General features: G+C 38.5%; 1 protein-coding gene across 4 annotated transcripts in view; it reads left to right on the top strand.

Moving 5' to 3' along the window:
• The window catches only part of dclk2a (doublecortin-like kinase 2a), a 29,005-nt gene extending 17,219 nt beyond the window's left edge, over nt 1-11,786 (top strand). The window contains exons 3-15 of one of the 4 annotated variants that reach the window (XM_044029316.1): nt 1,612-1,741; nt 3,125-3,223; nt 3,602-3,652; nt 5,302-5,396; nt 6,388-6,475; nt 6,575-6,680; nt 8,604-8,661; nt 8,885-9,004; nt 9,088-9,234; nt 9,864-9,997; nt 10,675-10,752; nt 10,866-10,962; nt 11,556-11,786. In XM_044029316.1, the coding sequence (XP_043885251.1) occupies nt 1,612-1,741; nt 3,125-3,223; nt 3,602-3,652; nt 5,302-5,396; nt 6,388-6,475; nt 6,575-6,680; nt 8,604-8,661; nt 8,885-9,004; nt 9,088-9,234; nt 9,864-9,997; nt 10,675-10,752; nt 10,866-10,962; nt 11,556-11,732 (1,380 nt within the window). In that variant the 3' untranslated portion in view covers nt 11,733-11,786. The remainder of the gene's footprint in view (nt 1-1,611; nt 1,742-3,124; nt 3,224-3,601; nt 3,653-5,301; nt 5,397-6,387; nt 6,476-6,574; nt 6,681-8,603; nt 8,662-8,884; nt 9,005-9,087; nt 9,235-9,863; nt 9,998-10,674; nt 10,753-10,865; nt 10,963-11,555) is intronic. The other 3 variants (XM_044029317.1, XM_044029320.1, XM_044029318.1) reach the window with 3 other exon arrangements.
• Nucleotides 11,787-12,072: the final 286 nt, after the last annotated feature.

The raw sequence follows: 12,072 nt of genomic DNA, 5'->3' as shown, positions 1-12,072 counted from the left end.
GATAGGTTGTAAGGTTAGGTTGAGGTTAGGGTTAGGGTCAGGATTAGGCCAGTAGTAATTGTGGTTAAGGTTAGACTAAGTCTCCAGGAAATGAATGTAAGTCCCCTCAAGTCATGAATGTCAAACGTGTGTGTGTGTGTGTGTGTGTGTACATCTTACTGTAAAGACTTTTTCTGTCACATACACTGACCTTATCGGAACCAGTAGTCCTCCTGGAGACCAAAACCTGGTCCTAATTTCAGAGCAACTGATTAAGTTTAGGGCTAAGATTTTAATTGTGGTCGGGTTCAAGTTAGGGTTTAATATTAACTGATGGTGATGGTTAAGATTAGGGATATTTATTTAGTCAGGCTCTTTAAGTGAATGGAAATCAGAGTGTGTGTGTATGTGTGTGTGTGTGTGTGTGAGAGAGAGATTACATTAACATATGCATGTCAGTGTGTGGGTGCATGTGGTTGAAGGGCTGAGATAATGAACAGATCATTCCCTCCTTTGTCTTACTACATGTCCACCTACAACCACAAAAGGAAAACCTCTCTCTTGTTTCTCCCTCTGTGTGTGTGTGTGTTCTTGTATTTGTTGCCTCTTTATGAGCTTTTTTGGTATAAACACTGACCAAAACCCGGTCCTAAATTTCCTGAAGAGCTGGTTAAATTTATGGCTAAGATGTAAACTGTGGTTAGTGTTGGATAAGAACTTGTTATACAGTAGATATGGCTTTGTTAAGGCTGTTTGTGTGTGTGTGTGTAGTGTAAAAGTAACTCCTGTTTCCATCTCCTGGGATGACTGGTGGGTGTAAAAGGAAAATCACGGGGAGCTGCAGAGAAAATGATGATCACAGTGTGGGACAGAATAAAGAGAGAGAGGAAGACAAATGATGCCGCAGCACAAACACTAACTGTACTGTATTTCCTCCCTCGACTCTGCACTGACTCTGCAGTATTCTGGGTGTCACAGTGTTTTGACCGCGCAGTGAAGTGCGAGGTGCTGTGTCACCGCGCTGTTCTGATCCGCACCCAGCTGAACAAGAGTGATGTCACTGTTCTACATGTATGGTACAATCTTATTATATGTTATATAACAGGAGCGTTTCAGTGAGCTGCCTACGTGAGGCAAAGCATTCAAACCCTCGCAGCTGAAATGTGCAGTTACACTTCTAATTTTAACTTGGGTGATACTGTAGTGAGTCCTTTTTAGATGATGGAACATCAAACTCTTTTCCTGTTGCATAAATGTAGGGATGCACAATGTTATCAGTACAATATTGTCTTTAAAATGTTTTATCAGATATCGGCAAACACACCAAGATCTGCAGATATGACTAAAGATATGACTAAATAGGCTGCTACGTCCTTGATTTCTATGCAAGCGCCCCCTGCAACTATTATTTTTTTTATTTATTTTGTATATCTGCATCTGCTGCGACATGAGTCAGCAAAATATTACGTTCATTTCACTACAGAAGAGATTAATGATCTTCGTTATCGGCCCCAGCACTCCCCATATACAGGCATAATGTGATATCGGCAAAAAGTCCTGCAGAAATGATCCAACTTCAAAGAAAAAAGGAAGAGTAATATCATAAATGATGTGTTTTTTTCCTTCCTCCAGATCACCTCCCTGCAGGACTTCTTTGGAGAGGACGACGTGTTCATCGCGTGCGGCCCAGAGAAACACCGCTATGCCCAGGACGACTTTGTGTTGGATCACAGTGGTAAGGCTTCCACGGCCTTTATGACTGGTAGGCCTGACTAAGACTAACTAAACATCCGTCTGCTCGTGAATGTGTGTCCGTGTCCATCTTTCATCTTCCCACGTGTATGTACTTGCAACAATCTTTCCCTTTGGAATCTGTGTATGTATAAATTAAGATCCATTTGACAGAGTATTAGAGTTTGTTTTTAATTGTGGAAAGTAAATTCTTGTTTTTTGATCCAATCCAGTACAGCATTGACTGACATTCCTGTTGCATTTCATTCTTGTTTGCTCCTGCCATGATTAAATGTGCATCACTGCAATATACTCTGCTGAAAAGCCACTGAGACAGTTTGATCTGTTTGAACCCTAAGACTAACTCAACCTCAAAAAAAAAGGAAAAAAACAGCTTATTTTAGTGGCGGACCAAAGGATTGACATCCTGTCTAATTATTTTTCTCTTGTTGTGTCAGGTCAACTCACAACAGGGAAACATCCTAACCCCTCACTGTGTTAATTCCTTTTGACGATGAGTGATGGCGAGTGGGTCATACCCAGAGGTGGTTCGGAGCTTTTGTCTCACTTACTCTCTTCTGCTCCACTTTTAAGAATTGGGTCTTTTAAAAGAACCAAAAAAAGTCACAGTGTCCTCTTAGCTGAAGGTACAAAAGCTGACCTTCCTTTTGGAAAAGTAGGTCCAATACACGCTCTACTTTTAGGGTTAACATGGAAAGAGACTTGTGCTATTAAAATAGTGTTAGATCATGACAAAATGTGATACAGGATGGAAGAAGAACTGAACTTATTCTCCTCTTCACCTGTTGAGGTTATTCATGTGTACATTACCCTGCAGAATTATTGGTAATGATTACTCAACTAATCCTCAAATATTTAGATAATTGGTTACTCACTTTTTGAGTTTGTTTTAATAATTAAAACAAGCTTTTCAGCTTCTTAAATATGAACATCTTCTGGTGTCGTTAAATCATTAAAACTGAAAACTGACATCTGAGAACGTAATCATTTCTAGTTTATGGAAACATTTCTCAACATTTTCTACCATTTTATGGTCCAAACAAATACTCGATTAATAGAGAAAATAATCGATAGATAAATCCATTATGAAAATAACTGTTACAACTTCTCAGCAGAACCAAGTATTTATTTAAATCTGCCTAGTACTGACATTTAGCCGTTGATTAATTCTCTAATTAATTGTTAATTCATTTATTTCAGCTGTTTTGTGACATGATTGTAAATTGTTGATGTAGTTCAGTCAGAAGACCTGGCATGGTTAATCTCTTCCCTTGTGTTCTCCACTGCAGCAGCTTGTTGGGAATAACTTTGTTTAGAGAGGAAAGAGCCGCTGTGTTAACAGTGGAAGGTTAATGTATGCAGCGCTGACCCCCGAGCGTGTGTTTTCTACCAGAATGCAGAATGCTGAAGTCATCGTACGGCCGCTCCGCTACGCCGCACAGGACAGTTAAGAGTCCCGGACTTTCACGACGCAGCAAATCCCCTTGTGGAGGTAAAACACGTGACTGTGCACACACACTAGAAATAGACTAGAAACTGTGTTAGCCCTGTTTAATTAAAATAGATCCCTGTATACAGTGGATAAAAGAACACATGCTTGCGTATAGACATTCAAAAAGGTCATGTTAATAATAAATGAATTTGATTCCCCGGTAAGAGTGAGCATCACTGTGGTGAGGACTGGCCTCACATCCTAAAACCTCCACAGCAACTTTAATGTTGACATTACTAACAATTAGTGTTCTATAAGGCATTTTAAGCACTGGAGGTAGTTGATAGTTTTGCCTTTGACAGTTTAACTCATTTTGTTGTAATCTAATTTTATCGACAGTATATTTTATTTTATTTTTTTTTTCCTTTGATACTGCAGTAAGGCGACCTGTCCACTTCTCCACCAGTCAGCTTTCCATCAAATCCCCAGGTGAGGCTGGTGGTGATGCTACAGCACAGTGTTCCTGGTCAAACACCTGCCATATCAATTTACTGTGGTAATTAAGTAAAATGAGCTGCTCACAGTTGTAAGGCTCTCCTCTTCTTTTATGAACAAAGCTGGCTCTATCTACTCAGTCTGTCAAGGCGAGTGGGTCCAGAGTGAAATTATAATTTCCGGTGGTTCTCAGATTATGGAATGATGTTGTGTAATCACAATTTGGATGCATTTTCTATCTTTGGAACAGTTCTCTTGATGTTTTTTTTAAAAAACGTGTTATTGCATGAATGCTAATACACAAAACACAAGCTGCTTGCTCAAACATCACGTGATTCAAGGTCCAAGATCTAATGACATCTAATGGTGAAACTGCAGAGTCAAAGTCCATCCTCCTCTTCCTTTTCTAAGAATGTGAGGGGAATTATGGCGGCCTTCAAATACCAGGAAACACTCATTCACAACTCTCCCTCTTATCCTCCTCCTCCTCCTCCTCCACCTCCTTCCTCTTTGGTTTATGCATTAGGTTTATGTGAGCAGGGCTGTTCTTCATTTTCTTCGTAAGGGTTAGTAACCATAAACCACACCAACGCTATTTTAACACTTGACAACAATACAAACCTACTTATGGGTAGTATACTTTAATTTAATTAATGTTTTTAATAAAAACAGTGGTAGAAAGACGGTGTGAAATGATTTTCCTCACCTGAGCTGGGTTTATGCCGATGAAGAGCTGTTAAGTTTAAGTTTCATTATGTGTGTATTTGTGTCAGAAACCAGGACAGAGGGAGATAGAAATAGATTGTTCCGGGCAGAATGAATCACTCTCATATCTGCTGTGTGCATGTGCAACTTGTTCTACTAAATACTAAATGACTTGTATCTCAAATGTCTACTGACGTATTGTAAACGTGAGCTCAAAAAGGAAGGTGATGTTTTGGCAAAGAAAAAAAGGAACATCAGCATGAATTAGTTTTGATATAGAATCTAATCTAATCATCATGTGAAATACTATATTCTGACTAAATATTTGTGCCTATAGATCCACTGTGATCTTTAGGTTGTAATGCCCATGTGAAAATGATACATTTAGGCATAATATTGTTGAAATTGCACTTATTCTTCTCAAGAAATGAAATAAAAAAGATACTTTGTAATGTAAAACGAAGGAAAACAAATCCAGATGTATTGTTTTTATAGGTTATAATGCGATTATTTTACTGGTCTGGCCCTCTTGAGATCAAATTGTGCTGTATGTGGCCCCTGAACTGAAATGAGTTAGTCCCCCCTGGTTTAAAGTAAGCTTCAGTGTATGTGTTACACTCTTTGCCAGTAGGTGGCAACATATGCATCATCTGATCTAAACCACTCCCTAATGTGTCTCAATGAGTAACACAAGGGTCTTACAGGGATTGATGGTAAATGTTACACAGAGGTAATTATTATATGATTCAGTCTTCAGTCTCTTCTGGCCTCATGAATGGATTTAAATGTGTGTAAATAACAAGAAATATTGTAACAAGCTGACTTATTTGTAGTCAGAATTGATTTAAGTTTTTTTTTTTCTCCTCCTCTTTTGTAATAAATGGTTAGAATATCTTTTCTGTTACCCGCTCTTGTAAAACTGTTTTCACTCCTTACAGTAAACGGTGCATCGAGTAGCCAGCTCTCAACGCCGAAGTCCACAAAGTCCTCCACTCCGTCTCCCACCAGCCCCCGAACCCTCCCTGGTTTTAGGGTAAGAAGTTCATATTATATATTCACATCACATACACGATTTTAAAGAATTAATTTATATGGTGTAGTTTTACTCACTACAAAAACCTCTTTAATGCAGCGTGACGAAACCAAAAGACAGCAGTGAAGCTCATGTTGCAGATATATGATAATTCAGTTTGGTGGAGTTCAAGATATTAATCTCATTTATTGATGAATTCTTCTAAAAGATGCATGTCAGTACTAAACTACAGTTTCTAACTGATCCAGCCAGCGGGCAAACGTCCAGAGAGCAATCATTCCTCTTGAAGCTCAGTCAAATACTCATGTGTCCACATTCATTTGGCAGGATATTAGATTTTTTTATGATTTATTGGTGTAGAGTCAGCAGCTTTAAAAGAAGAAGAAGAGAAAAAAAAGGGAACCACAAAAGGAACTCATTCATCACAGGGAGAAGTGTTGTGTGATGTGATGTACACTATGACACAGTGAGGTATTGAACTGCTACTGTGCATTATTGAAAAGAGTTTTACAGGACAGTTTATAAATATAGTTATAAGATGTTACTGAAATAATACACGGATCATTCATTCAGAGCTGTAAAGTGATGGTGAGTGGATATGGAGGAGGTCCACTTCAGCAGCTCTTGACACCATTTTCACCGAGGACGAGCTTTTTTCATACCTTAACTCGGTGTTTTGTAGCTGTATTTTTATGGTAGAATTAATGTACAGGCCATTTTTATGATCTATTATGCCTTGTATAGTATGTTCACATGTTGTATCTCCAGTTTAGGTATAAAAATATTCTGCATTTTCAAATTTAGTCTTTAGTTCTTTAGTGGTTGGAAGCGACAAGGGAAAGTAACCCACTAATATCAATCCAGCCATGTTTCAGCCACACTGGTGGGTGCTTTCATAGTCGAAGGTTGCTATGGTGATTTGTCTACTTGTTGTCTTTCTTTTTTAAGGTCAGAGCGTCATTTCTATTTTTGTTTCTTTTGCATCCTGCAGATCCCTCCGTCACATCACGTCTCCTCTCCAAATGTAAATGGCTCATTGAGCAACCACCAAGAGCAAAGCAGTCAACTGACTCCGGAGGGTACATCTGCCTTTCCTTTCCTTTCCTTTCCTTTCCTTTCCTTTATCGAACACTCTGGCTTGTCCTAGTTCCATTCTAACCTTCACCTCTCCTTCGCAGTTAACGGCAACCGCTACGTTCCCGACTCCACCATTTCGGAGAAATACAAAGTCGGGAAGGTCATTGGAGACGGTAACTTTGCTGTGGTGAAAGAATGTGTGGAGAGGTGGGTGAAAAAACACATGCATCAGAGTGTAAGTATGTGTCATGCACACTTGAGTGCTGTCTGCGGTGGTGACTCAGCAGACAGCGTCTTACTGCACTGTTTTAATGAGGCTTCCATCACACACAGTTAACTGTTCAACCAGAGTGTTTAAGTCCTGAAGACTTAGTCACAGTGGAGACGGGAATATTCTGTGGATTAAACCCAGTGGTGAAATCACTTCCTCACTCCAAATCTGTATATCCATAAATGTGTATTTTTATTAGGGATGGGAATAGGTCAGTATCAGTAAAAATCAGCTAAATCATTTTAGCTGAGTCATGTTTGGGCTGTTTATTTCTTTTTTTTAGCGGGAACATTATTTGTTACACAGTTGGAGAATGATGTCTTTGAAATGACTCAGCACAATGTTGTCTACAGCGTCATACATCATTCATAAATTGGCTAAAATGACTTTATTAGATTAATATCAGTATCAGTAGATACTCGATACTCTGTATCGTCCCATTCCTAGTTTTTATACAAGGTAATAGACTGTTTAATGTTTAATGTGCTACTTCCTGAAACTCTCTTAGCAATGAGTCGTGTGTGTCTGTGAGATGTAGAGACGACTCAATAACACTCCTTTATGTTTGATACCAATATACAGATCTCACAACCCTGAGTATCTACTGATGTCACCATCAGTCTTTTTACAAAATTACACTCATCTGTTTTTCCATATGATCACTGCGTTCAGGTCACATGACCTTTGTGGCATACGTCTCTCTTTACAACCTGTGCTTAATGAACTGTTTACAAGATATTTGAGTTATTAAATCATTATTTGGATCATCGTAGCTGAGAACCAGTCCAGTGATTTTGACCAGCATCAGACCAGTACTGACCCTGAATATCAGAATACTTAGCATTTAGCTTTGTATTACTAGAATAGGGGTAGTAAATGCTTCCCAACCTCAGTTTCCCGTCGAGTCGAGAAATATCTTCATTCTTTTTTTTTTGTTATGTGTCCACCAGTGACACTTGGTCCGAGCCTTGAAACTGCGATGCACTTTATAGACCCACTCGTAGAGGGATGTAAACAGTGTCCGCCATCTTTGCTAACAATGGGTCATTTATGTTTGTATTTTTATATTTTCTTAGATTTTTATATTTATTTTATCTTTATTTTTAGCTTATTTTATTCTATTCTATATTTTAACTGGGGTGTTTCTCTTTCCAGTCTCCTGTAAAGTGTGACTCTAAATCTTAACAGTGCTGTGTGCTGATGTTGGAGCTGTTAATTTCCCCGAGGGAACCTCCCAAAGGGATCAATAAAGTCGTCTGTCTGTCTGTCTGTAACAGTTGCGCTAACAGGACCAAGTGTCACTTGTGGGCACAAAAGAAAGAAAAGAATGAAGATAGCACAATTCTTCAAAAATACTACCCCTGTTCTAGTAATACAAAGCTAAATGCAAATCGGTGAAGTATTCCTTTAAGTCTTAATGAGACGCAGACTCCTGTCATTAAAACATTGCAGCATAGTAATGTTAATGTTACAGTATATCATGTTCATGTCGCATCTTAAAATGTTGTTGTGCCTCAGGTGTTTTAAATCCTCCCCTCGTGTTCCACTGTGGTTTCACAGTGTCGTTACCACTGAGGTTACAGGTGTGTAACCCAGCACACGTCTGTGATACTGTGGTGATACTGGCTGTTGTGTGAGGTGGGACGGGCCTGAAACACTCCTCTTGAGTCTGGTGTTCAATTCCTCTTTAATATTCCTGTGGAGCCTGCTTGAACCTGCACTGCAGCTCTATTCACCGCTCTGGCTTGCAGCGGTACAGCACATTGTTCCTGCGCTGCTCTAATGTGTGCTTCATTTAGAGTCCAGATGGTTTTGTGGCATCAGTGATGTTAAACCCTCGTTGTGTTGTTTCTGTTCAGGTCGACAGGAAAAGAGTTTGCACTGAAGATCATCGACAAGGCCAAGTGCACTGGAAAGGTTTCATTCTTTTTCATCTCCCTTTCCCCTTCCTCTTCTTTCTGCCTTTCATTCAAACTCGCACATAAGGAAGTGATCGTATGCTATTGTTCCACTTTCCATTATTAGTGACCACACACTGAATAAACACACTTGAATTAAATGAACAATGCAGTTTGTTTTTGAATGGCTCTGTGTAAACCCTGAGCACTGGAGTAAATGTGTATATACTGTGTGTTTCCAGGAGCACCTCATCGAGAACGAGGTGGCCGTGCTGCGCAGGGTGAAACACCCTAACATCATCATGTTGGTGGAGGAGGTGGACACTCCCTCTGAACTGTACCTGGTCATGGAGCTCGTCAAGGTCACAGTAAAGGCCAATTCTGTGTTATTTTCTTGGTTTTTTCTCTGTTTGTGCTCTAACCACTGCGCTTGTTACTGGCGCAGGGAGGAGATTTATTCGATGCCATCACCTCCTCGACCAAATACACGGAGAGAGACGCCGGCATCTTGATCTACAACCTGACCGGAGCTCTGAAGTATCTGCACAGCATGAACATCGTCCACAGAGACATTAAACCAGAGAACCTGCTGGTATGTATCTATGTATATGTATCTATGTATATGTATGTATATGTATCTATGTATGTATGTGTATATATATATGTATGTATATGTATGTATGTATGTATATATGTGTATGTATATGTATATATATGTATGTATATATGTATGTATATATATGTATGTATGTATATATGTATGTTTGTATGTATGTATGTATGTATATATGTGTATGTATATATGTATATATGTATGTATATATATGTATGTATGTGTATATATGTATATATATATATGTATGTATGTATATATGTATGTATATATGTATGTATGTATATATATATGTATGTATGTATATGTATATATGTATGTATGTATATATTTATGTATGTATATGTATATATGTATGTATGTATATATATATGTATGTATATGTATGTATGTATGTATGTATATATATATATGTTTGTATGTATGTATATATATATATATATGTATATGTGTATATATATACATATACATATATGTATACTGTATGTATATACATTCTATGTATATAGATATATAGATATATAGGTATAGATATATATATACACGACACCTTTACACCCGTAAAATCCAACTGCTAACGCCTTTAACTGAGCATGTGTCCATCTCAGGTGTTTGAGTGTCCAGATGGCACCAAGTCCTTGAAGCTGGGGGACTTTGGCTTGGCCACAGTGGTGGAGGGACCTTTGTATACCGTGTGTGGCACTCCTACATATGTCGCTCCAGAAATCATCTCAGAATCTGGGTGAGCTGCATGTTTTGACTGATCTGTGAGTAATTAAAAACAGGTATGTGGACAAGAGCGGAATAGTGTCTGCAATATTTAAATTAACAGCATTGGTAATCATCAGAATCATTTTTTAAATTTCTGTTATGGTATTACACCAGTAGGTAAAAGCTCATTAACTGAAATAATATTTTTTTAATACTAAAAAATATAATTATTGTTGTTATCCATGAATTTTCAAATTTATTGTTTTACAAAACAAATTGTAAATTTCTTTATTAAAATGTCAAATGAGTTATTTACTTGCATTCCTGAACAGAAAAAATAGTTTCAGTGGTTAAATGTTATGCTTGATTCATTTCTGACTTCTCAGAGAAGAAGAATTTGGATATAAAAAGTTTGTTATTTGCCAAATAAATAATAAAATTTTTAGTTTTTGACAGATTTATGTTTTCTCGATTTCATGACAGCTGGTCTATTAAATGTGTTTAATATATGGTATTTTTTAGTGAAAGCATGTGGAACAAAGTCAGTATGAAAGGTTACATTAGATGTACCTCTGTGTCGATTGAACAGTAAATAGATTGTGTTGTTTCATGTGCAGTCAGTGCTCTGCTGGATGTGTAACTCTGGGATGACGGAAGATGGAAAGCGGTTTGCTGTTAAATGTAAATGTTTGTCGTTTGTATTTTCAGTTACGGTCTGAAGGTTGATATCTGGGCTGCAGGCGTCATCACCTACATCCTTCTCTGTGGCTTTCCTCCCTTCAGAAGGTACTTAGACTCATCCAAATATCAGTCGTTAAAAAGTACGGTCGTGAAGACGTTCATTCATGTGACTCGCAGTGAACTGTGTGCTGACTGATTCGTTGTTTTTTTTATTGTAGTGAGAGCAATTTGCAAGAGGACCTGTTTGAGCAGATCCTTCAGGGGCGCCTGGACTTTCCCAGTCCTTACTGGGACAACATCACAGACTCAGCCAAGGTTGGAAACACTCACTCTCACAAGCAAAACTCGATGAGCTTGTTTGTGCCACTTCAGACAGTGTCATGCATTCACTGAGCTGCGTTCAAGGCAGGAGAACGTCTGAAGTAGATTCACGCACACACCGTGAGACCGCTCTGTTAACGACAAGTGTCTGCTGAAGGACACGAACCCCTCCAGCCCTCTAAATTAATGTCATGTATTACGGTGACAGCCCACACTCAGCGTGCAAGACCAAACTGCTAATTAAACCCACTGTGGCTCGTCACTGGAGACAAGTGCACGGTAATAGATGCTGCAGCAACAATGAAGCTGTGCAGGTGGAAGTGTTAAGAGAGGATCTTAATACTGAGTTTTATCCCATGACTCTGCAGTTTCCCCTGTTTTTAAACTAATTGGTTTTTGAACCACGCAACTATATTTTCACCAATGAATAAATGAAAAAAAATATGATATTATTGTGCTGTTTGATTTACAGGGACAGTGAAGAGTTGAAGATAACCTCTCCAGAATTACCTCGTAGAGAGTTTGCATCTGTCGCCACCGGGCAAATGAAACAGGATTATTCTGAATGATGATGTGTTTTGTTTCAGGAGCTGATTGGAAAGATGCTGCAGGTCAACGTCGAGGCTCGATACACAGCACAAGATGTCCTCTCCCACTCATGGATCACGGTAGTTTTAACACTGTCTGTGTATATTTGCTTGAACAGTACTGTACAAAAAAAACCTATTAAAGCACAACTGTCGCACAGTGCAGGGAGACAATGACCCTGAACTTTAAGAGGCTTATTTACTGAACTCTTTGGCACCAAATTGATTTAACAGATGTTTCACAATAGAGGCAGTTGAATATCAGCCTGTCTGAGAACTCTCTAACAGATGAAATGGGGCAGACGTAATGACATAGTCAGAAGAGTGATGATTAGGGAGGTAAAAAAATAAAAATAACTGCACAATACTTGCTAATGCGTCTATCATATGTTACTGTAACCTGGAGTAACATACTATGGAACATACTAACAGACCGACATACTATGACATTTTTGGTGATTTTGGACGACATACTATACTATGAATTTTTTTGTCACATTTTGGACGACATACTATA

The sequence above is a fragment of the Solea senegalensis genome, linkage group LG6 (assembly GCF_019176455.1).
Source record: "Solea senegalensis isolate Sse05_10M linkage group LG6, IFAPA_SoseM_1, whole genome shotgun sequence".
In the NCBI taxonomy this organism is placed as follows: Eukaryota; Metazoa; Chordata; class Actinopteri; order Pleuronectiformes; family Soleidae; genus Solea; species Solea senegalensis.
The sequence above is the reverse complement of the archived record's forward strand: the minus strand, read 5'-3'. Positions and strand labels throughout refer to the sequence as shown.